Here is a 26,810-nt window from a genome sequence, read left to right as displayed (position 1 = left end):
CAAGATGACACTTAAAATCTTTTAATTGTGTTGAACATGTTTAAAGATTGTAATGTAAGGTGTAATCATGTACCTCGTACCAAGCAAGTACATAAGAATAACAGTGAAATCTACATAACAGAAGCGTCGAATAGCAGACTTTTTAATATGCCGCATTCCCTCAAAAAAAAACCTTCAATAGGTTAATTATAAAGAATAATAATATTAATATCATAATACTCAACTCTACAATTACAATTTTTCATAAATCAAACAATGGGTCCTTTAATACTCAATTAAAAATCGAACGCAGCATACAAGCACACATCTCGTATACGCAATACAGCCTCAAGCCCATTAGTAGAGCCAACTATTTAAGGAAGAGACGAGAGCGCTTCCCACACAGTCAAGCGCGAGTCCTCATACCGCTGAGTTCATCTGCCGAGCCTCAGTGAATGTTAGCTCGAGATAATATAACTACTGAATGTTACATTACGTGCATAAGATATAAGTGAAGGGCTAATTTTGGGTTGGGATCTCCAAAATGTGCGATCGTCACTCAAGTTAATAAATGTTAAATAAATAATCCCTCAAGTTAATAAATATTAAATAAATAGTCATTCAAGTTAATAAATAATTTTTTTCCATCAAATACGTATAACTTTATGAATTAACGGAAAATACAAACACCAGTAATTAATCCTGATTGACCATGGTAACATAGCAGAGGGAACTAACCTTAACAATGCAATTATTGCAATGATTAATGCAATCACCATCACAATTACGCCTTCAACTTTTATTAGAGTCAGGATTTTTCAATATATTGCTACTATATTTCTTGAAGCAAATTCTATGTGAGATTTGCATGTATTTCCATTACATACAGGGAACATATGGTCTTAATTGAAAAATTGTAAAAAAGTGTTTCAGTTGGGAATTTTAAGCTAATATTTGCCCCGAAATGGCAACACAAGAAAATAAGTAGCAAATTTGGTCTCGCAGATATTCGTCTTACTCTTCGATAACAGATATTTTTGCTATTTTCAACAGAAAGGTTGCTTCGAAAATGTGCGAGCTAACTTTACGTGAGACTGTGCTGAAGTTATTCGTATAATACCACCGCGTTATTTAAATAGAGAGACTGAGGGTCATCTTGACTCAAAGACTGAGGGTCTTGAGACTCAAACTTGAAGTGTTGAAAGAACGGGGGCTGATGAACGAGTTGAAAAAAGTTGAACATTATTAAAAGGGAAAACTTAATAAACGAACACTGGAAGTTAAGTGTGTCTGCGCGGTCGTCAACAATTGGTCCTGAATTCAGATCAAACTGGCTTCTGACTAACCCTGATTGAACTGCTGACATCAGGTGAGAAATCAAACTCTAATAATATGTTGTATATTATCCGGGATAACTATCGTGTCGGGATATTGCTTAGAACTGAAAATTTATTTTCAGTGGTAGAATAGTCAGAATAATAACCGAGAGGAAATTATTTGATAGAAAATGCTAACTTGATTTATAAATTGGTATATTTAGATTCAATTTGAAAATAATAACAATATTTTCTGCGTTTAAATAAGAGTTATATGTAAAATGTGGGTTTGAACTGATCTTTCCCTCAATTATCACAAAGTAGCTTAATTATTTACGGGATTTGTGATAACTGGCTACTAAAATGAGCCAGGGCAAAATGAATTGAGCCAGGGCAACGGCAGGCTAACCAGCTTTAGTGTTTTATGAAGCGCTAGTGTATTTTTGACGCCTGTCGCCATAAATATACGTGGAAGGCGCTGTTCGGACGCGTATCTACGATATCTATAGAGTCGAAAAATAAGCAAGGCCTAAATTCTTATTTTCATTGGAAATATGACGAATCCTTGCACATCGAGCGCTAGTTGTAATTTTAGGAATTTTCAACGTTGTGCATTTGAACTGCAATGAAAAGATATTAAATTAGAAGTTCCTTCAAATTTCAAAACGGGTTTTAATTGAGAATTCTGCTAAATGTGAATTTGAGTGAGCTATTCTTGTCCACCACACTTATAATTAAGAATATAAAGGTGTTTTATTGCATCAATTTAATCTGAGGTAGTAACGGCAAGTTAGTCTCTGTTTGGTTGGACCGATTTTCAGTCGTTTCATTCATGTTGATGTATTTTCAAAAATTCTATATAAGTTTACATAATTAATTCATGATCGTACCTCATATGATGATCGCATTCTATGAGTCAAATTTACCGTAACCTACAATCAAGAGAGTAAACCTAGCATGCATTATATGAACTCACAGAATCTAACGGAGTCTTGACCATTACGTTCAATAAGCATGAGCAATAGCGTCCACTGTACTGCCAGTAGAGCACGCTATGTCGCTAAGCATGAAATACTCCCATCGAGATAACGGGGTTCAACTAAAGCTCTTGTTCAACCAGACAATTTGAGCATTACCGTTAGCGGTCACTCGGTCTAGATCCAACATTGTCAAGGGAACTTAGGTTGCCGACAGGCCGCCAGTTATGTGAAAAAAATCGACCCAAAAATGGACCCGGATTTAATAACAACGGATACGTTGCGGGAAAAAATCTACGAATAGGTCTACTTCACCAAAAAGAGAGAGTAAACTGCGAGTTGGCGACTTAAATGGAAGCGATATTATCGGAGTAGAGCATTCATCAGTCACGCCAGGCCACAGTTCATAATAATCATAATAACATAAGACAAAGGCAGGACTCGGGACACGGCTTTTCCGGATTATGGAATCAAGCAGAGAGAGAGAGGGTCTCTGCATGAGCGTATGTGAGCACGGTATGTAGTGTGACTGTGTGCGTAATGCAACGAGAAAGTACTTTGATTGTGGATGGTAATATGATCCGTATCTTTCTACATTCTAATAGCATTGTTTCAGGATATGCACTCAAAATTACCAGCATTTGGGAATTTAAGTTATTGTGAAACTGAGAAAAATCTCTGAAATATTAGCCATTCATTATTTGCTTTAACTAAAAATTATAAATAGAAAAAGGTAGTGAAATATGATAGCAATATGAAGACGAAATATGACAGCAATATAAACATGAAATATGACAGCAGTATGAAGATGAAATATAGGATTATCCGCTACGACGCGCGCTTTGAGATGACTTTCTTCACATGAAACACAATGACTCCTCCAGTGAGGGAAGAAAGTGTGCGGCGTGAGATTAGAAAAGTGCGCAGCGTGAGAGACATTACTGCAGTAGTTCTCTGGTGATTATAATGTTAATACAACAAAGACTGATGAATTGCAGGCGTGTATATGATGAGTTGCAGCGATGCTATGTTAACGATACCCGTTTGGGAATTGAACAAAATGGAGTAAATATTAAAATATTAACAAACGTTAACATGTTTATTGTTTATATTTATTACTTCTCTACATAATCTCCGAACAAATTTAAGCATTTGTTGTATAGTGTCACGAGTTTTTGTATACCAGTGTCATATTCCTCCGCCGCCAGTGTTTCTGGGATCGGCAAGGTGTACTGCTCATCGATTTCATGACCCTTGGAGACCCAATTAATGCCAATGCATATTGTGCAACATTAAAAAATTACGGCGGGCAATTCAAAATGGACGGCGAGGTCTGTTGTCTACTGGCGTCATTCTCCTGCACGATGATGCCAGGCCGCATAGGGGGTCGGATAACACAACTTCTCCAAAAATTCAAGTGGGAAATTTTCGACCATCCACCCTACAGTCCAGACTTGGCTCTTTCAGATTTCCATCCGTTTACGAAACTCAAGGACTTCGTGGCAGGGACAAAGTTTCAAAATGACATGAACTGAAAGAACACGTGACTGCGTATTTCAATACACTGGTGGCGGAGTAATATGACACGGGTATACAAAAACTCGTAACACGATAGGACAAATGCCTAAATTTGTCCGGAGATTATGTAGAGAAGTTGTGTAATACATGTTCTTTTCAATAAACATGTTTACATTTGTTAATATTTACTTCCTTTTGTTCAATTCCAAAACGGGTACTACTTTCCGGATGACCCTCGTAAATAGGGAAAGATTTAATACTTTGATAAAATATCTCATTAGCAGAATTACACGCACACAGAATGCGCTCACGATAATAAAAAATGCAAAATGCACTGAAAATAGACTTTCTCCTGGGAAAAAAGCTTTCAGGTGTATTTCATGCCTTGTCTTACGAAACTAAAATAACTTCAAACCAGACAAACCACGATGAAAAATAAGTTCCTGTTCAGTGACGCACGGAACTATCGCCGCTTGTTAATAACTTTAGCCGGCCTACACTTCACGAAAAATAAGTTACCGTTCAGTGACGCAAGGAACTATCGCCGTTTGTAANTATCGCTGACGGTAAATAACTTTGGCCCGCCCTCACATCGCGAAAAATAAGTTCCCGCTCAGTGACGCACTGAACTATCGCTGACGGTAAATAACTTTGGCCCGCCCACACTTCACGAAAAATAAGTTCCCGTTCAGTTTCGCAAGGAACTATCGGAGCTTGTAAATAACTTTAGCCCGCCTTCACTTCACGAAAAATAAGTTCCCGTTCAGTGACGCACGGAACTGCTGCCGCTTATCCCTAACGTCAGGATGCCAGCCAGACGCACGCAATCCTTTCGTTAGCGTGATGATGTTAGGCTTTTCCTGTGTGAGTTTTCTCGCTTTCTGGCGGTGTTAGCCACACGCGCCGCCCTGTCGAATGCGTCAAGCAAGTGGCGGTTAATATATTGCACTCACTGCAGTATAATGAGTTATAACAAATAACAAGTATTGATCAAAAGTATTTACTAAAGCCGTGTAAACAAAGATAACTAAAAGCTTGACAGGGAGCAACAAAGTACATATAGAACTGTAGTTATGCGAGACCCCAAGGTTTGTTATCATTAACAGTTATTAATTTCTGGCGATCAGGATGAACTAGCTTCTTGTCATCAGCCTCATATTATTGCTTTATTAGCTTCAACTTCGAGAATAGGTCCAGGGAAGGTTATCTTCAGAAGGTTAGTGAAAGATTACCATTACAAGATTCGAAGTAGGTTATCATTGTGAGGCACTGAGGGAGGCTATCATTAGAAGGTTCTGGATTGCTTATCATTGTGAGGCAGTGAGAGAAGTTATCATTAGAAGGTTCTGGATTGGTTATCATTGTGAGGCAGTGAGGGAGGTTATCATTAGAAGGTTCTGGATTGGTTATCATTGTGAGGCAGTGAGGGAGGTTATCATTAGAAGGTTCTGGATTGGTTATCATCAGAAGTTTCGTGGAGAGGTTATCATTTGAATGTTCTGGATTGGTTATAAGAAGGTTCGGGGGGAGGTCATTGCTAAAAGGTTCACGTTTGTTCATAATCGGAAGAGATGGAGAGAGCAATTTAGGCAACTTGGCTTGAAGCCAGGCACTCGTTCGGTCAAGAATTTTCGCAACCAGAAAATATCAACTCGCAATAGGGGCACGAAATGAATGATAGGTGATACTATCCACAAAAATTGTGATTCTTATATAAAAACATTAATCAGCAATATTACAGACCATAATAATATTATAATTTTGTTCTATATTCCAGGATGGCGAGGGCAACCGCAACGGAGTTGATCACAATCTTTCTGATGTGCGGGGCAGTCCGAGCAACTTCATCGACATCGACGTCAGAATTGATTTTTCTGCCTGAATTGCAAACCCAGGGAACAAATTTTCAAACAGAATCTGACTGGAAACCGTTGGATTTCTCTCCCAGTCAGAATTGGAGGGAGATAATTAACCGGATGAGTCGAGTAAACCTAGGACATGGACGAAACACGGTCCTGAGTAACGTGAAGGCCATTTTGGCGAGAGAAATGCCTTTATGGGACTCTGAAGTTGAGCCAGCCAGCGTCCACGCTGCTTTTCAGACCAAAAATGCGTCAGGATATGGAAGAGATGAGAACAAATCTGGTCAAAGTGTTAATAACATCCGACGAACCTTGGATCTTGGCAGCGCTTCGATGTCCGGTGAGGCAGATTCGACACTGAATCGAGGAAAAGACACAACTCCAATTGATCGATTACGCGAATCAGCTTCTCACAGACTCGATATTTTCAGACGACGCTTCAACGGTCAAATAAATCAACAAAATAATAGAAACGAATCCCTTGCTATACTCGGTGATAAGAAAAAATTCAAATTACAACCGTCATCGAGTATGAAGAATAAGTCTGATGAGATAAACCGTCAGTTCAGATACAAAACCAAGACCGCGTCCGTCAGCGACGGCGTCAAAATCGCAACTAGTCACACGGATACTATGAAAACAGCCAAAAAATTAGCAAATGTCTTCAAACCTAGTGTTCAATGGTGGTCATCACAAGTAGATACAAAAGAAAAAAGTAAGCCTGTGAATCTTAATATAGTGAGCTTCAACACCAAAAAGTTACAACAAACCAACGCTTTACAAGACAACTCTAAACGAGTGGCTATTCTGCACATACCACCAAGGGATGCGACGCGGCAGCGAAACAAAACCGACGATCAGCAAGGACCAGCTTCTCAAATTCAGAGTCCATTATTTTTACAGTCATCTTATAGCGGCAGTTACCTTGCAGGAAATAAAGTAAATGATCTCAATCCCAGTAAGGATGATTCCATGCAAGAAATTGTCACGCCTTTCCTCATCATTCCGCACACCGGTAAGAAGATACTCCTGAGTAACTTGTCGACGCCAGTGGTGAGCGATATCATCGCAGCAGAACGGCGCCAAGACATCAATCCACTTCGGTTAATGGTGAGGCCTTTCAAAAATCTGCTGAAGAACAACAACCCCAACTCGCAACCACAGCTTCAAAGCAACGTGCAAACTCAGAGCGTCAGGCTGAATAGAGTTAGTCTCGACCACTTGCCTCCAGGGAATTTCATAATAGAATTCGGACCGCCAAAAGGAGAAGATATAATGGAATCGACAAGCCCAGAGAGCATCAACAGGGCCAGGAGCCCAGCCACAATCTCGCTCGATGATGGATCATCTGTAAATATTCGTGGACCACCATTAACGTCACAAGGAAATGTCGTGGCGGATCCTCAAAAACCAGTTTTTATACGATCGCCAGTTCAGTTACTGGAACTACCTGCATTACCTCTCGCAACTCAGCCACAATCCTCGAACGCTCATATTCCGCAAAATATTGAGCAAGTCCACACGATTATCGACGGAGTTCCGCTGCAGTCGATGTTTAGATTAGAAACGGGAGACTTGACCAGCCACAAACAGAATCCACAAAATTTATTCTCAGGAACTTCTACCCATAACTTCCAGTCGCTTCAGATCGCCCCTTTTTCTGAAACTTTCGCTACTAGTGGAAGTTCGCCTTCAACGTTTATTCAACCTGAAAATCAAGAAAAATCTCACAAGACGAGATCTGCACTCTATGTTCCAAGTTCTTCCACTTCCAGCGTTAGCTATCATAACCCGGTTCATGAGCTTACCAACAGCGCACCTCCATCGCAAATAGGTTTCGGCCACCCTCATGAAGGCTCCATACTCATCAAAGAGACGGCGCCAAGCTCCGTGAGTACATACGGCACAACCAAAGCAACACCAACAGCCACAACAGCATCAGTTACCACCACAACCACGACAACCACCAAAGCCACGACCACTACGAAACGAGTACCACCTCTTTTGGCAGGCAAGTATCAGTTGCCTGGTGGTACGTCAAAGCCAGGACGACTGCCGTGGCCCAACACAGTGCTAGCTCATTTGCCGATAGTGCCTCCGAAACTGCCTCGGGGAAAGGACGTTTCTTCCTACTCAGGATACCATGGACAACACCGCCCAACAGCTCACAGTGCAACCGGCTTCAAATTACCGGACCTGAGCATGTTCAACCCCTTCAAGTATTTGTTTTCCAGTAGATCTAACTCCCCCAAGCGAGACACTTACTCGACTTCCGACACCACGAGGCAGGAGATACCCAAGCAAGAAAGCGATTCATTTAGTATTCTAGATTGGTTCACGGCGCCATCTCGCAGCTATGCGACTTTAAAAGATGAGGGACCAGCCTTGCCCTTTTCAGTGGGATTGAGTTTCCCATCTCCATTTTTAGGAGTCTCCGCCCAACTCAGAAACAAGTCTCCGGCTAGAAAAGAACCCCTGGGCTATTCTTCCGACCTAACAAGCCACTTTGACACAATCAAGCTAGGTAATAAATACAAAATTCCTCAAACAGTACCTGGAGGCAACGTGGGAAACGGTGATCACTACAAAGGTGTTTCACAACCAGACATCATATTCCAAACCACTGAGGAGAAATCACCTCTTTACTACGTCCTCAATCCAGAAGCGTTGACTAATCATAAGCTGCAAGTAGGACACAACGCTGGGCCAAGTTTGATCCCACAAATTCCTCAAATTCAGAATGGACAGCCCGAAATCAGCTCTTACAGTGAGCTGAAGAGAAATTTCCGAAGAGGTAAACATTCAGACGCTTTGCCGGAACCTCGACGCGACGTCCTAGCTAATGCAAATTATGAGGACGGTAAAATAAAACTTCCAACATCATTTTTCAGTGAACGTTTGATGCAATTGAAAGCACATTTTAGCCAAGAAGATCAAGGACTCGAGCCAAATCAAACCCGCCAAAAAGTCTCGTCATTGACGGGATCCTTGCCGAAACCCAAGGCATCCAACGCGGGACTGAGCAGCAAAACTAGAGAGCAGGTTCGAGATCCAAGCCTTTTCGTAACCGCGGACGAAATAATGCGAGATGAATTTCAGGCCATGCAAAAGAAATCCGTAAAGCAAGTCCCTAAATTACATCGATGGAGACCCATCGAAAGTACGAAGCAGTCGCATTCGAACTTCCAAGCATCTGCGGCAGACTCCAACAAAATCATCGAAGTTGCACCTCAAGCCATTGATCAGACGGATCAACTAGGCGCAGCGGCCAGTCAAATTGATATGAGTAAACAAAATAATAATTTACGAATTTCGGTAATGGCAAGACGCATGGGAGAAGGAGAACAAGTTTTCATTGATGATGTAATGGATGAAAACATAGAAACCACGAGCAACGAACAAGTAGATATGAAACATACTACTGAACATGAAGACATGAATTTCCGAACAGCTGTTACGGATGTCATGGTGAAAGCTCCAGTAAATGATGACGAGTATTACTTCGGATTGAAGAAAACAATAAACCACATACCTATTAGTAAAGCTATGCACCAATTGATCGGAACGCATAAACTTCCAAAGGAAACTTCAGAAAATGAGACCCAGCATTCAAAAACAAACTATCAATTCAACAATCCAGATGAAACTCAAGAAAAAAATAACAGTAACACTGATGCTGAATTTGGATCACAGAACACCAACCAGCTGTCCATTGAACAGAACGACAAAAATGAGCGAGCTACTAATCCACGCGGAGAACCAATAACTTGGACTTCCAAGGTAATTAAACACTATGAAGAAAACGCAGGTCCACAGGCCGTGAACTTAACTCGAGTCAAGTGGGGTTTTTGGCAGGCAGCAGACATGGACAATCGGCCCGCATCTATTGAGCTACAGCGAATCAACAAGCCTGTGTTTCATCTTGGCTCGCCCCAACAGCAGCGAGAAGGCCAGGATGATCACTCGACATCAGAGTCCAGTCAAAGTATCGTCGTCGTGAAGGCTATCCCAATGAACGAAAGGGGAGAAACTCTAGCCAACTCTTTTGAGGCACGAAAAGGAAAAAGCTTGATCTCCTTTCAGCAGCTGAACCCTGAAGTAACATTGCAGGATGACGAAGGAAAACACATATTCCTGAAAGACGAATCAACTCGATCAGACCATCAGGAATCAAAGAATGCTATGGTCTCATCGCTACTAACAACGTCTAGTACACCACCACCGGTAATCACCACACAGGCTCAGGTTGTAACGGAAAAAATAACTTCCACGGGGTCAAGCAACCCTACAACGGAAAACCCTACCACCCAACTCTCCGATGCTTGGATGAGAACAACAGCCGCCACATATACGAGCCAACCACCGGTCACTCGGAGTGCAAAATCCAGAACTCGGAATGATATATTTATTCCAGGTTTTCATGATCGAAAGAAGAAAATGCCCGAAGATGTGCAGGTAACCACGACAACTTCTACGACGAAGCCAAAACGCAGCTTCCCGCGTTCGTACTATACAACGCCGCCACGACCAACGATCAAACCCAAAGATCGACCTCTAACGCAGGAATCACTTTCGAGAAAATTCTCACCGCTGAAAGAAGATCAGTCAGAACAGAGGTCTCAATTCACAGGTTTGACGCCAAGTGCAAAGGAAAGATATACGTTTACAGAAAAGAAGAAAATAATGGACGAAACCAAAGTAAAATCCATAGACGACGTTAAGGAAAGTGGACCGTTCTCAACAAAAAAAGAATTAACTGCACCTCTAAAAAACAAAGAGAAAACAGAAAACTTAGATCGATTCGTCGATTCGGAAGACCGATACGAAGTTGCCGAATCACAAACAATCGAAACTGAGCAGCTTCCGAACATCGTTAAGTTCAATCGTGATCATGCAATTGAACAAAAAAGGACTAGACAACAGAACCGGTTAGCAAAAAGACCAAAACCGTCTCACATCCGAAACATAGTCGGAAACATAACAGAAGGAAACTCTCCTCAATCTGTCTCAGTCTCCCTGTTTTCAGGATTTATTCGCGAGAATAGCACAACAAACAAATCAAACAACAATCAAAGCGGAAGTGCTGCTCAAACCGATATCACGAGCGAATCTACTGTCCAACAAGAGTTTCGAGACAAAGATGGTATCACTCCCGAAACTAAATTCTTCCCCATTACTGTCCAGCCCATAGGACGAAAAAGAATCCAGCAGTTATCACGACTACCTTCGCGCTTAGCATCAAGGCAGAGAGAAGACACTACTCCATCAGTCAAAGTAGAAGCTACAAAAGAAAGTTCCCATGTCGATGATACCAGCGGCATAACGGCTGATCAAAACAAAACTCCTGGTGCAAGTGATCTTGTGAGCCAAGATCCAAAAGAACAAGAATCAGAACCATTTCCTGGAGGCCTTGAAACAAAACCACAAAGTTTCTTCGACAGAATTAGAAGTCGCCTTGCATCGTTCAGGTCGAGACCCGTTTCGGCACATGCGGTGAAACCAAGTGAGAAATCGGAACAAGAAGACGAAGGTTCGGAGCGTTCAGTGCGAAGCAAATGGATAGCCAAACTTTCAACAGCAGCTCGCTCGCAACAAGAACAGCCAGCAACAACAGAAACGCCCCACCACGTCATACCCAAAGAAGTACAGGCGGGCGAAAAGGTGGAAAAAGAATCAGTATTTGAGCAGCCATTACGCAGCATTGCCGATCACTTCAACTCCATGAGACAGAGAAACAAATTCCGTACGAACATTCGAGGAAATACTGAGGGTTTGAAATTTGAAAACGGCAATAACGAGCACACACAACTAACGTCCAAAATTCCAGATACCGGTGCATCAAATGTCATGGAAACGAACATGAAAGATTCGGTACTTGATGGGAATGAAGAGAAAAAGAAGAAGGCCATCAAACTCTCCGACCGACCGAATTTTCCCCGAGCCAGAGCCAAGGATCCAACACAGATATCGCTTTCAAGTAACTCCCATCAAGGAGAAGACAACCAACAAACAAATCAGGACCAGAAACATGCAGAACAAGAGCGAACATCTCTTAGTCAAGACACTCCGCAACAATCTGAGCAAAGTTACCAACACCAGTACCATGACTACGAGATACCTCAGTACCATAACTGGGAGCCTGCCAAGCTTTAGGTAACTTAAAAAGTGGCCACTAAATAGATCGATGAAAAAATAGGTTAGATTGCATTAATTAGTTACTGTAACACTGTAGCATCTTGTATGATATTCTACTCCGTTAACTACAAGAAGTTTTTTTTCCTAATAGTAATTAGATCGGTGGATTTAAATATTATATTATTATTACTACTATTATAGAAATAACAATATCTAAAAACGATTGAGATCCAACCATCGCTAGTCTATTGTCAAGTTTACTAGTAATAAAGAAAAAACGAGGCAAATAAAATATTACCAGGAGATCCGAAATTATACTCAAAATAGGATTACCAATTCTACATTACGTGTGAGCCATGCGCTATGAATTTATATTATATTATTTGCATCAAAACCTTCCGGGTATGCAGGGGAGCCCAGCTTAATAAGCGCATTGCTCAAGAGGTGTAAAGAGAATTTTTAAGCATATAAGCGCTTAACAAAAATGCATATTTTAAAAGATACACATCTTTTTGTTCCTATCGCGGAGAATAAAATTGATAGAACTTCGCTATTGCTAATTGATAGAACAAATATATGTAATCAACTTTTAGGAATCATTTGAAACGCTTGCACCGCGAAGTACTCAAATGCAGAGCCCAATCCCAAGATAAACAATATTCAGTTATAGGAGTTGAACAAGAACATCTTGACACTTTTACCCAGAAAAAATGGCCCATATTGTTTAAATAGCGGCACACTTTCTTACCCATAGTACGAGCAGAGAGCGGAGGTAGCACTGACATACCTCCTTTAGCCGGGAATGATACCACTGCACTTTGTGACCAATAAAACTGTGTCACCGTGACCCAGTTTTATTGGTCATAAAGACCAATAAAACAATCAAGGTCTTCGGCAGGACTTGGTTTCCATGAAACTGAGAATCCAATAACCTTCTGATAATAAATAAGCGTTGAATTCAAGAGTATAACTCACTAGTTCGTTGAGCGCACGCCAGCCGAAGTCATCAGTGCGATCACACTCGTAGGTCTCCCCCAGCAGCGGGTTGAATGGCTTGGCCGTGCGCATCGCTGTCGTGCCGTACGCTGATACCGTGAACGCTGCCACCCACGACAGTTGCTCGCACGAGTCCTCCAACTGCCACAACAACAACAATTTATATCTTTATCAGAAGAAAACGTTACTCAATGATGATTGATGTGAGAGGGAAACTGCCACGAATATCATAATTGATGTGAATGAAAAATGATCCAAGTAAAGTATGGAATATTTTTCTAATTTCAATAGTATGTCGGGTAAGAAATTGTACAACCGTTCCCGGTTGAAAAATGATTTTCATATTCATTAGACTAGCAATAATACAAATGTGGGGAACATTCTTACTTGCACTAAATTTTTAGAACAATACCCTGGATTTTAATATTTGCATTCAATACTATTGCTCTTCGGTGTTTTAAAAAAATTGTTTTACGAAAGAACAAAAAATTTTATATTGTAATGGTTAATTTATTATATTCAAAATCATGCACAAATCGATGATAATTACCAACACAATTCGCAGAAAAGTAAAAGTTCGAAATCTTTCCTCTAAAGCAAGAAAATATGTTAATTTAATGTAGAATCGGAAATAACTAATTTGCTCCCAAGATGCCAATAGGAATTAGTACTGACCAGCGCGGCGCGGTCGAGTATATCGCTGTACTCAAAGTCTTCCGTCAGTCGCTGCAAAAACGACAGAGGCTCGCTGAAGTTCACCTGCCGGGATAAACATTTCAATAGAAGATGCTTTCAAATATAAATAAATAGCTACGGTATTTGAATAGAATCTTTCAGGAGTGTTGAGCTGTCCTATAGGTTGTGGCGAGAAATAACGTTATGGATAACTTGACTGAATTGCCCCAAGCTGAGGTCTCTACTGAGTTTCATCGCGTTATCACTTGATCGTTCGTCACTAATTAACCAAAAGTAAATGCTTTTCAATTGCATCCTTCAAAGACAAGTAAAATAAGTTATAAAAAAGTTATAGGAAGGGTATTTCAGAAAGTTATTTCTTGAAAAAATTCTAAAAAATATAAAACGGGCCAGACTGATATTCAAAGTTTAGAAAAAAAGTTTATAGTGAAAAGCGAGATGTTCCAACATATATAAGCACAACATCTCAGCGAGATGTTGTACTTATGAAAGAGAACGCTAACTAATGCTTGTTATCAAATTCAAGTAGCCGCACAGAGATACAGCTTTCCTTGATGGACCAGAGGTAGGGAACTACTGTTGAATTGTTTGCACTGTTCTTGTGATCTTATATTGTTTGGATTGTACAGCTAATGTTAATTTAGAATTGAGATATCAATAATGGCATAACTCACGGGCATGGGTATCTTGGTAAGCTCCTTGCCGATGCAGTTCTTCATAATAGACCAGAGGTTAAGAGGGTAACTGGGCTTATCGGGCACGCGAGTCCGGCGCTGGCGGGGCGGTCTGTTGCTCTTGGCGGCACAGGCTCCCGGCAGCGCTACGGGCGCCATGGTGGGCGTCGTCGCCTGGGACCCGACCACGCTCGTCACGTCCTCGCTCAGCTGCGTGAGCGACACAGAAATTAATGACTCATATTGTCCAAATATTGACGCACTTTCTTACCCACGGTACAAGAAGAGAGAGGACGAAGAGCTTATACGCTCTTGTGCGAGGATGAGAGCTATGCATTTGCCGAAATTAATGAGACATATTGTCCAAATGGTGACACACTTTCCTACCAAAAGTACGAGCAAAGAGGAGACTTATAGAAATTAACGTGTCATATTTTCCATATAGTGACCCACTCTATCATTATTATTATCAATATTATTATTATAATTCTTCGAGGCGAATGTCGTGTCGCCTGGTTCAACCGATCTTTGAGGGCACGTTACAGGCACCAAAAGGAATGGATCATATTGTCCAAATAGAGACCCAGTTTATTACCACCAGTACGAGCAGCCAGAGGATATAGACCTTAAACGCGCTTTTGACTAGGTGAAGATGACCCATACTAAGGTAAAAAGTACATCACTACTTAGACATAATCTCACTCATTCCTCCGAGAGCGAGAATCACACATGTCTATGATCCCACAAACGATTAATTACAAACTTCGATAATCTTGGATCAAGTGTCATCATGCAAACAGAGTTGCAAACAAGGTAATAAGGAAAGCAAGGAATATTACTGTCATTACACAATAAGAACGAAATATTACGTGTCATTACACACACATATCCCAACATAGTAAGCTGGCACGAGCCAGCCCAACATACTCAGGTCCTATACTACATCAAGATCCGACATACTACATTGACAAACACGAGGCTATCAGCGATATGATGCACATGGCAGTCACTCACGCTGCTGTCAGCCGTGTTGTCAACACGTCGGATGACTTGTACTGTGTTCTGTTGTTCCACGCGTCCGCTGCTGCCGCTGCCGCCCGACACTGAGTCGCTGCCACCACCTCCACCGCCGCCTTCGACGCTTGCCTGCGCACACCACTTGTTATCAACCACAATATTTATTTAAACAAATATCGTCAAATATCATATGACAACATTCATTCCATGCCCTAATGTCAAGTTTAAGGTCTCCTCGTCCATGGTCAAGCTGATGCGCCACCTTCGTCGCCCACCATCCACAAGCCGTCGATAGGCAGGTTGCCCCGCTACCGCAGCCCCAGGCATAACGTAGGACGCAAATGAAGCTACACCTCCCTCCCTCAGAATTGCTATACATGACAATATTCAGCTACACCTCTACAACACACTAGTTACGCATAAAAATATTCACCAACACAGCCCCACACTTGTTACACAAAACAACATTCGACGATCATGAGTACCACTTGTCAGTGTATATACATTTGCTCTTTATGCGGATCAAACACTATCCATCGTATAGGTATATACTCGGCATTCATAAGGCGCTAATAAGTAATAAATAAGGCCAACGCCCAGGAGTAAAATTGAATATCTAACATGCATGAAGCGAAAATAGACTGATATGAGACACTCATAGAAACTTCTAATTACTTTTGGATATCTCATAATTAAAATACGAAAAAGGTCTAAAATATCACAAACATGCTAGACACGACCTCTTATACGGATATTTTACCTGTATTATTTGATTCAGTATCAAAAACGATGCAATGAGACGTACCTATATCTAATTATAGATAATGCATTTTAGGTATTTCAGTTACTGGGTAATATTGTCGCTTGTGTTGAGATTGTACAGGAAGTTGAATTACCTGTGAGAGGTCAGAAATGGACCGCTTGTGTTGAGATTGTACAGGAAGTTGAATTTCTTCCCTGATCTCTTCGACGGCGTCAAGGAACTGGTCGTCCTCATCCTCGCTGTGCACGCCTGCAAATATACCATGCATTATTATAATATACTCTATAATACATATACCACGCATTATTATGTTATAATATACTCTATAATATAACACAGATTATTATGTTATAATATACTCTATAATATAAAACGGATTATTATGTTATAATATACCTACTCTATAATATAACACAGATTATTATGTTATAATATACTCTATAATATACCACGCATTATGATGTTATAGTTTACTCTATAATATAACACGGATCAATATGTTATAATTTACTCTATAATATAACACGGATTAATATGTTATAATTTACTCTATAATATAACACGCATTATTATGTTATAATATACCCTCTATGATATAAAACATATTATTATGTTATAATTTACTCGTTAATATACGTAACACGCATTATTATGTTATAATATACTCTATAATATAACACGGATTATTATGTTATAATATACTCTATAATATTATAGAAGAGAGATAATATTATAGGTACCATGTATTATTTACAAACATAAACCTTCAAGCAAATGAAGTTTAAACTCATTAAATTGCGAGTTTAAATAGCAGAAACAGTGTTTAATCAATGTTATTTAAACATTACATGCCTCTTGGGTAAGGCCCAACATACCAACAAATAAAATTTAAAATTAAATATGAAATATTTGGTAAAATAGAATTTAATTAACTATTTCACTGTGACGTACAGCGGCGTTTGCATGCTCAATGAAATATGATATATTAGAATTCTAAATATTGAATTTCAAAGTTTCGAAACACAGAATATCAAGTGAAATAGAATTCAATAAGTCTGGTTAGCGTGATGAACGTTGGCGTTTGCTTGCAAGGTTGAGATTCAGAATATTCAGTGATATATAATATTATTATCCGGTTACCGCGAAGGCAGCAGCATTGCCTTGCCCGTTGAAATTTGAAATATTGAGCAAGATAAAATCAGATTAGCTGGTTACCGTGATGAGCGTAGGCGGATTTAATGGTTGAAACCTAAAATACAGAAATTAATAATAGGTACTACTTGAGATAGATTATAATTATAAGATGACCGTGATGCCGTTGGCGGGTTTACTGGTTGAAACCTAAAATACCGAAATTAAGAACACTACTTAAGATAGAATATAATTATGTAATTACCGTGATGAGCGTTGGCGGATTTAATGGTTGAAACCTAAAATACCGAAATTAAGAACACTACTTGAGATAGGTAGATCATAATTAAGTAATTACCGTGATGGCGTTGGCGGGTTTAATGGTTGAAACCTAAAATACCGAAATTAAGAACACTACTTGAGATAGATCATAATTAATTAATTACCGTGATGAGCGTTGGCGTTAGCCTGCTGGTTGTGGTGCTCCTTAGCCACCTGCTCCAGATGGGAGTGCTGGCGAGCCAGCTGCTCGACCATCTCCTCGAGCCGCGCTCGCTGCTCACGCTCGTGCAGCAACTGCCGCTGCCACCTCCTGCTCACTGACGACGCGCTGCTCACGTACGACGTACACGCCTGCATGTGATGGGCGTAGGCGGGTTTAATGGTTGAAACATAAAATACTGAAATTAATAATAGGTACTACTTGAAATAGATTATAATTACGGGATTACCGTGATGGGCGTAGGCGGATTTAATGGTTGAAACCTAAAATACCGAAATTAATAATAGGTACTACTTGAAATAGATTATAATTATAAGATTACCCGTGATGGCGTTGGCGGGTTTAATGGTTGAAACCTAAAATACCGAAACTAAGAACACTACTTGATATAGATCATAATTACGTATAATTACCGTGATGAGCGTTGGCGTTAGCCTGCTGGTTGTGGTGCTCTTTAGCCACCTGCTCCAGATGGGAGTGCTGGCGAGCCAGCTGCTCGACCATCTCCTCGAGCCGCGCTCGCTGCTCACGCTCGTGCAGCAACTGCCGCTGCCACCTCCTGCTCACTGACGACGCGCTGCTCACGTACGACGTACACGCCTGCACACACGGAAACCGTGTTACAACTTAAGTTTAGTTTTAGTTCAAGTTTTATGCACACGTCTGCATACACAGTAAAACGGTGTTACAACTTAAGTTTAGTGATGGTGTATGCCAGTAATTTGGAATTCAGGTAGGAATACTAGCACAGGACGACTGTGAATGTATCTGCACAGACACGGCGTTACAAATCAAGTTTAGTGATGGTGTATGCCAGTAATTATATGGCGTTCAGGTACAAATAGCATTGATGACTGTAAATGTATCTGCACAGAAACGGTGTTACAACTCACGTTTATTTATGGTGTATGCCAGAAATTATATGGCGTTCAGGTAGGAATAGCATTGACGACGGTAAATGTATCTGCATATACAGACGGGGATTCAGACTCAGATTTTGTTACAGAAAACGATTACCCAAGCTTTGAGTTACATTCCTAATAGCTATTAAATCAAATTTTTATCGATAATAGATTAGATCAGGACTAGAAGCTTCATTGGAAAGTATTGTCATTATTAATTATTCACGGCAACACAAGACGATGTAATAATTACTGCAGGCTACGATAATAATCGTGATAATGATCGACGGCAGGCTAATATTATATTGACTTACAATGACTGCAGGCACGCTACCGCTATAAGTAAAAAAGAACACATTTTCCAAGAAGGTGCGAGCGTAGCACTAAGAAACGGAGCTATTTCTCTCAATGCTGTACACAGAGAATGGTATTTTCTAACAGTTTATCAACGACACGAGGATGAAAGAGTTACCAGGAAAGTGAGAGCAGAGCGATAGTGTGAAAATTTCCCATCGTAGGAGGGAAGAAGTGGCGACCTAAATGAACTATTCAGCAATTAAATAAAAATGTACGGTTGAAATTAGCAGGGAGAAATTTCATGTCGTAATTTCATGTCGTGATTATTAAGGGCTTGGCTTGGATATCATCGACAGTAAAGGCTTAGATGACCTTGGTAGTAAAGCTTCTGATTTCGTTGGCAGTAAAGGCTTGGATGGCCTTGGTAGTAAAGCTTCTGATTTCGTTGGCAGTAAAGGCTTGGATGACCTTGGTAGTAAAGCTTCTGATTTTGTTGGCAGTAAAGGCTTGGATGACCTTGGTAGTAAAGCTTCTGATTTCGTTGGCAGTAAAGGCTTGGATGGCCTTGGTAGTAAAGCTTTTGATTTCGTTGGCAGTAAAAGCTTGGATGGCCTTGGTAGTAAAGCTCCTGATTTCGTTGGCAGTAAAGGCTTGGATAACCTTGGTAGTAAAACTTCTGATTTCGTAGGCTTCGATGTTGATCAGAGTGACGCTTCAAAAGACTATAGAATCTATGTAACTCTATGATAATTTTAGTATTTACTCTTAGGTAATTAGAGTGTTGAATCCATAGTATCCGTCGCGTTAAGTCTGCGGTAATTGTATCTAGTCTACCGTATCGCTTGGGCACTGTGCAGTGTTGCCCTTGCAATATTTGATCTGATTTGAATAATGAACTGCGATAGACTAAAGGTTTCTGAGAGATTGAAGTTTTCTGATAGATTGAAGGTTCTTTATAGAGTCAAGGTTTCCGATAGATTGAAGGTTTTTGATAGATTGAAAGTTTTTATAGAATAAAGGTTTGTGATAGATCGAAAGTTTTTTATAGAATAAAGGTTTCTGATAGATTGAAAGTTTTTGATAGATTGATAGTTTTTTTATAGAATAAAGGTTTCTGATAGATTGAAAGTTTTTATAGACTAAAATTTTGCGATAGATTGAAAGTTTTCTGCTAGCCTAAAGGTTTGTATGCATGTTAGTGTGGCGGCACCTGGCACAGGGTCACTACACGACACTTCATGTAGGCAAGAAGTGAATGCAGGCGTGGGCACCTCGCCAGACACGGCAGCCGGCAACCACCAGGGTCAGTTATACACACGCGCACCATGCACCAACACTCACAAAAATCAGTGTTGCGTTCATCTCTCCAAATAGAGATGAAATTATCCTTTTTGTGGGGGTCATCCTCAACCAGTCTGGCCCGGTTACAGGGCGTATCAGTGCAGTCTGTCTGTCAGTATTTGGACAGCATGACTCATACATTTTTATGCGTGCATGCCAAACTGCTGAGGCCAGGCGGTGGTTCATACGTTGCTGTGTTATGATACAAGCGCCACCCGATTGTATATCAATCACACACCATCAAACACAGCTATACAGGAGTAAACCAGGCACACACATTCTTAGCGTCAGTAGTCAGGGGTTATATTTCGGTCGTAGAAAAGGACGTACAGAGCGTCGTTTCGGACGTAGCAGTCCCAGGCCACGATGGATCGCCGCCTCTGACGTGTTTGACGTCATTCATTTACTGAAGTCACAATTATACGTGTATGAGAATCAATCAAATTGATGTATACTGACCTTTCGATGATAAAAATTAGTACTGATCTTTCTGTGATAAAAATTAGTATTGATCTTTCGGTGATAGAAATTAGACATATAAATCAGGTGCTAATTCAAGGAAGTTAGGAAAAAAAGTGTGAAGATATTTATCTTCGTTTTCCAACAACGAAATCGTTGCAAGTCTGAAAACTCGATAAAAGTAGTAGAAAATATAATCTTACGTAGGTCCACAGTACAGGATTAAAACATTTCCTTAATCAAAGACAGAAATTGGCACGTTCATTTCTAACAAAAAATGCAGCAATATTAAGCAAAATCCTATTTATAGCTTACTCGCAGCAACTGTTGAACTGTTGCTGCGTACGTTCCCGACATTTTTCCATCATGCGCACCCACTATAAATAGGAAACTCAGTCATTTTCACCCAAGTAATCACCTAGAGCAGCTCGGGTTACGACGCCTAACTCAGATCGATCACACGTGGTATCAAGGTTTCGTTAAGAGTGAAAACTAAGCGGCGAAAAAAATGCAGCTCTTCACCCACAACTTTGAAATTAACTCTTGCCGGCAAATAAAGCTTTTATTAAACAAGACAAGAATAAATTCTTTCGACTGAAGGAAACTTGCATGTTAAAATATGAGCACAAGCATGCACTAACGAACAATGAAACGCAAAATAACGGAAAATTATTGACATTTTATCCTTGAAAGATAACAGAATTTAGTAACGCTACAATCTCACTGAATTTAGGTTCAATTGTTTTTATTCAAATCGCTAAAATGTGCATAGTTTGCACCAATGCTAAAACAATACTTAAATGTAGGCGACAAAATAAAATGAAACTGACGAGTCAGCACTACAACGCAAGATGAAACTTGGCGCAGACCAGATAAGTTTGAATGAAGACAAGCAGCGACCTGCGAGACTGTGAATGATGATGGCGCCTATTAATAGACATGACCATGGAAAAAATTGCCTCCTTGGAGACCCCCAAGTCAACACGAAAACAACCTCAGAGGGAATACATGTACAAAAATTTGCGAGAGCTTCATATTTTAGCGGGGATACGAATTCTGCACAATGGATAAAATAAAAACGAAGACTACGTTTTAATTAACCGAAATTTTTTAATTTGACTTGCACGACCAGCAAAATTTCGCTAGAAAAGAAGGTAAATTTTTATATTTTGCTCCTACGCGTGCCGGAGAGAGAGAAAATCGCATATAAAACGTATATGAATTTTTACCTAGTAAGAAATTGCTGAGAAAAAGCTTTCGTGTGCTGAAAATTAAATAGAGCAATATGACTGGAAGAAGTTTCGCAATAACAACGCATTGCCTCATGAAAACAACGTTTTGCCACGCGATAACAAAAATGTACTGCATAAATAAAGGTAATAATGTTCAATAATGTTCTGGCATATCACGACACGAAGTTATAACACAGGATGCGGCGTGCTTCCATTGGCAAAATTTGTTAGCACATTGCCCTCCAGAGTGACTACAACGTCAACTCAGCGAAACAAGTAAAGTAAGCAATAAAACATGATTGCGTCAAATTATGCATCTGAGAACATAACGTTTAGAATGGTTTTCAATAATCTAGCCCTATTATCTAACAGATCAGTCAAAAACTACTAATGTGGAGGTGCAATTGCACCGTATTTTGGGTCACTGACACATTCCACTCTTGCAGCATTAATTAGTTGCGAAAAGAATTTTGTAATGATCTAATATAACAAGTCTAGCAAGAAGTTTACTTTTGTGCTAAAAATCGCTGACTCAGTTATGTCTACTGCAGTCATAGTGTGGCATTAAACCACACTGCCTGACTCCCGAGGCTTCCAAGTTGTCAGTGTTTTCAATTTATTGATCTACTTCAATGTTTCATTCAATATCTTATGTAGTATGTATGATGAGGCAGGTATCCCTGATAGTATAACAGAGGCAGGGCACCGTATTTCTAAGAGACGGCCATTACGCTATTTATTCTGTCGTACGAATGTACGACAAATGATAGCCTTTGATGATTTGATAAAATTATAACAGAAATTTACGAATACGAAATCATGTTGATGTACTTAGAAAAATGGATGTGACATATTATCGTAATAATGACACTTTCTTATCACAGCACGTGCAGAGAGCGGACGTAGCACTGATACGCTCTTCTGCCGGAGCAAAATGAGTCAGGCTGACTCACAAGGGCCATAAGTATCGTTATTTTCACAAATCTCGCTCATTTCTCAAGGGTTGGAATTGTATGGTAAGTAAATAGGTTCGCAGTTAACGTATATAAATGCGGCAGTACAAACGGTGAGTGCACGTGCACCGAAGTCGTAACAAGTGTGCAGCACACGCGTACACATGTGCGTACGCTCTGTAATTGACAAGTGTATACTGGTACTAGTACATGTGCACTGAGTACTCAGAAAAACTGAGAGAGTTTGTCCAAATAGCGCTGCACTTCTTGCCCTTTTGTGAGCCAACTCGACTAAGTTTGGCCCGATAAAAGGACGTATTAGTGCTACATACGAAAAGTGTGTCACAATTTGGAGAATATAATCCGGTCATTCTTCTGAGTGTACAAAAGCGCTTTGCCAGCGCAGAATTCATTAAAATACATCGGAGTGAACTCAGAACGTTACTGCACGTAACGAAACGCCTGTGTGAAGTAGAGATAACTAAAAAGTATGATACAAATACAAAGCTACGCATGAAAAGAATCAAGTTATGAAATATTTTCGGCATAATGCAAATTTCACAGCATTCTGGTGAATTCAGCTATCGCATCTAAAAAGTGCAGATTGCGAATAAAGTCAAAAAATATCCTGAAATTAATACATAATTCGTGACAGAAACAATGGTTTCTGGTATTTTAATAGTGCTGGTATTATTAATGGTGCTGGTATAATGGTCCTCAGCGTGACAGCAGCATTATGGCATATAAGAGAGATAATGAACAATGAGGCTATGTGGCTCACGACTATGAAGGTCAAGAGGGAGTATAGTGAGACGTTCAATAGGAGTCACTTTGTTAGTAATAAGAAGATGATGGTCACGCTGGGGCCTGTATTGTACAGTAAATAATGTTCTAAGCAGGACCTCGCACAATAGAGGCGGTATGAGAAACGATCAGATTCTACCGAGAAAAACAGAAGTATGTTCAGTTGTTCATAATAATCATTATGCAAGTTTGATTGAAGACAAGATCATGCTTTTTCTTAACATGCATTTTTTTTTTGTTTTTGAATGTTATTTGTAACAATGGCTTAGAATCCTTATTTTATTGTTACAAATAACAATGCTATTTGTAACAATAGAAGAAAGGCTTCTGCCGAATTACACCAACAATCAGTATATATACATACAACCTAATTTCAAAAAGCAGAAAATCGAATAAAAAATTTGCATGATTTTTCTTGTATTCATGAAAAGCATTTAATTATCCCATATATGCCAGGCATATCAATTGCGCAAATACATAAGAAACTATCTCATGGTAACGATAACGACAAACATGAAGCGTATACAAAAATACTACTCATTTTAAGTGCGATTTGTTTCTGTGCTTGTACATGAGAAATCAGCGAAATTATAAAGCAGACCATTATACCACGCAACAAAATGTTTTCTGACGTTACATAAAAAAAAAAACAAGCAAGCCTAGGAACGTGGCTTGTGCGAAGTTCTAAACTCAGCAGAAGCACCTAGGTCCTAGAGTCTAGAGCGAACGGATGCGTGGGAGACAGAACGTCAATTATACCGCGACACGAGCTTACCAAATCTCAGTTGCGGGAGTAGCAACAAGAGAGCTGGTAGTGCATGCAGTGCTGCAAATGATGAATTATCAGTACATTGTTACACATTCAGTACACTATATGATGATGAAGTGAATGAATAATGAGCTTACAGTGCTTTAAAAGATGAATGCTTCGCACATTGTAACGCAAACAGCACTTTATGATGAGGTGAAAAAGTAAAAGTTATATCACAATAAGTAAGAGTTATGATAGTGCTTACAGCGCTACTAGTGATGAACGTTTCGTACAGAAAATAAGTATTTAAATCTTCAAAAAGGCATAGATGACGCATAATAACGCCATAAAAAGGCATGAGAAGGTGCTTGAAACAAAGACAATTACGTGAAAAATAAGTGTTTTAAAACGGCATATTGCATAATGAGATGAATGAACTGTTAAATGGAACTCACAATTGAAATATTACTCCTAAATCTTGGAACAGGGATTATATAGAACATTAAATAAAATCCAAAACAAACGCTCGTGTTATACTTGAGGGACGGCGCCACAACAAAGTTAATCGTTAATTGATTTAACTCAACTGAATATCAGTTGAGTTAAGTTTTTCTTTGCAGTTAGTTTTGGACAGAGATACTGAGCTGGGAAGACAGTTAGCAGCAAAAGCCTTTGTCAGTAACAGAAACGGCGATGACAAAACTTATAAGGTTATAGCGGCATGGTCACCAACGTCTGAAAATGGACCGCGGCGCTTATATTGCTTGGTAGAACTATAAGAGCAACTCAATCGATATAATAAACGATTTTCTAATAACCACGAAATAAAAATGTACTATAATATCAGACATCTAGATATGAATACACAACAGTGAAATAAATTCGCTGGCGAGTTGTGCCAAGTATCCACCAGAAAAAGGCTATTTTGATGTTTCATGTAACATGAGCTACGCGTTATACAGAAAACGTTTTTTCTTATATCACTCAGGAAAATGAGACCTTGTCCAACTAGCGATGCACATTTTATCCTAGTGTGGGTGGGTCATCCTAAGCAGAATTGGCCCGCCAAAAGGGCGTATATCAATGCTACTTACCTCAGTTTTTTGTGAGTGAGGAAATGTTCCACAATTCGAACATACGGCCTTTGGATAAGTGTTCACATTAAGATTTAACTTACGAGATCACTGCATAACACGGGTTCGAGTGGAGTTTAAAGTAGGAGTAGCGTTAGCTTCTTTGATACAGAAATTGCTTATATCTAAACGATGAATACATGTTAGCAGAAAAATAAATGTTTACAAGCAATGTACGTTGCCAATGTTATACGTTAGAATTAGATAAAGAACTATAGCTTTACCATAGACGTTTCGTATCACGAGGCATTTCCTATTACGCGGCAACGCCTGAGAAACTGCATGCGCAAATTTTAACTCGATTTATATGGACAAACGAGGAACAAATGAACGATGTTTCTAAAAACGAACGGGATTTACACTAACAGACACAAGAAGTTGCGTGTCAGGTTTCAATCGATAATCAATATTTATATTGATAATGGTATGGATAGACGAACAAGAGGCGGTTAATATTGAAGCATATATAATAAATGTAGCAACGCATTATTTAAGCTAACAAAGAGATCACACTCGGACACATTCTTTTCATCAGCATTGAATGCACAACACATACGACTGCACAAATTGAAGCAAGGGTTAAAGTAGCAAGGTTAACAGGCAGAGACTTACAACAATTGGGAAACATTTTTCAAACAATATTCAAGTTTTAACAACAATGAAAACAAGGCTCAATAAATTAACTATTTCCAACTCTTTTTTCTACCTCTACAAAAAAAAATGAAACCAGTGAGTATATGGTTTGAACATGAAAGACACTCCAAGAAATCACTCTTCTAGAAGTTCCATAACAAGAATATTGAGTATAGAGAAGAGCTAAGACACGGGTAAACAGCTCAATTAGTTGCATATCCATAGAACAAAGTATATGTTTACGTAGGGCTTCCATGTGCGTAAGCTGTTCACAAATACCTTCACATGAGGCCGGCACGTATATATGCAGCCTGTTCCTAATTACGAGTTTAATTTGAGGAAGGATTCCAACAATGAAGAACAATGTAGTTGCATAAGTTGGGCGATTTATAGACGAAGATTGATAAAACAAGCACCTTGCCAGATGTCGAAATTGCAAATTGCACTGATGCAAATTGCACTGATAAAATTTCGACACATGACGAATAAGCATCGAGATGGCACTTAAAAGTCACTTGAATTGTTCGGTGTAACATACAACCTAGCAAGCAACACGTCGAAAATATTAACGGGGGGAACTATTGTGTTCGCCTGTCTTCATTACATAACATCATGAGTAACAGAAGAAATGGATAAAATTCTAGTAAATATGAGTAAATTTACCATTTTTGTTCACGGTACATATTTTATAATAATTGGACGATGCGACAGGCCATTGAAGACTTGACACCGGCAGAGT

At 39.7% G+C, this 26,810-nt stretch overlaps 2 protein-coding genes across 2 annotated transcripts in view; one reads left to right on the top strand and one right to left on the bottom strand.

Moving 5' to 3' along the window:
- LOC108670810 (oxysterol-binding protein 1) overlaps nt 1-26,810 on the bottom strand; it is a 56,977-nt gene that overhangs the window by 13,001 nt on the left and 17,166 nt on the right. Inside the window, exons 5-11 of the mRNA XM_018158305.2 lie at nt 17,980-18,166; nt 17,511-17,744; nt 16,067-16,182; nt 15,168-15,299; nt 14,154-14,363; nt 13,459-13,542; nt 12,763-12,924 (exon numbers count right to left, since the gene is read on the bottom strand). Of these exons, the coding sequence (XP_018013794.1) occupies nt 12,763-12,924; nt 13,459-13,542; nt 14,154-14,363; nt 15,168-15,299; nt 16,067-16,182; nt 17,511-17,744; nt 17,980-18,166 (1,125 nt within the window). The remainder of the gene's footprint in view (nt 1-12,762; nt 12,925-13,458; nt 13,543-14,153; nt 14,364-15,167; nt 15,300-16,066; nt 16,183-17,510; nt 17,745-17,979; nt 18,167-26,810) is intronic.
- On the top strand, nt 1,038-11,983 carry LOC108670812. Its single transcript, XM_018158307.2, has 2 exons — nt 1,038-1,348; nt 5,568-11,983. Exon 2 carries the CDS (start codon nt 5,569-5,571, stop codon nt 11,803-11,805), a length of 6,237 nt encoding a protein of 2,078 aa, XP_018013796.1. The 5' UTR covers nt 1,038-1,348; nt 5,568; the 3' UTR covers nt 11,806-11,983.

Source organism: Hyalella azteca, unplaced genomic scaffold (genome assembly GCF_000764305.2).
Source record: "Hyalella azteca isolate HAZT.00-mixed unplaced genomic scaffold, Hazt_2.0.2 contig14006, whole genome shotgun sequence".
NCBI lineage: Eukaryota > Metazoa > Arthropoda > Malacostraca > Amphipoda > Hyalellidae > Hyalella > Hyalella azteca.
The sequence above is the reverse complement of the archived record's forward strand: the minus strand, read 5'-3'. Positions and strand labels throughout refer to the sequence as shown.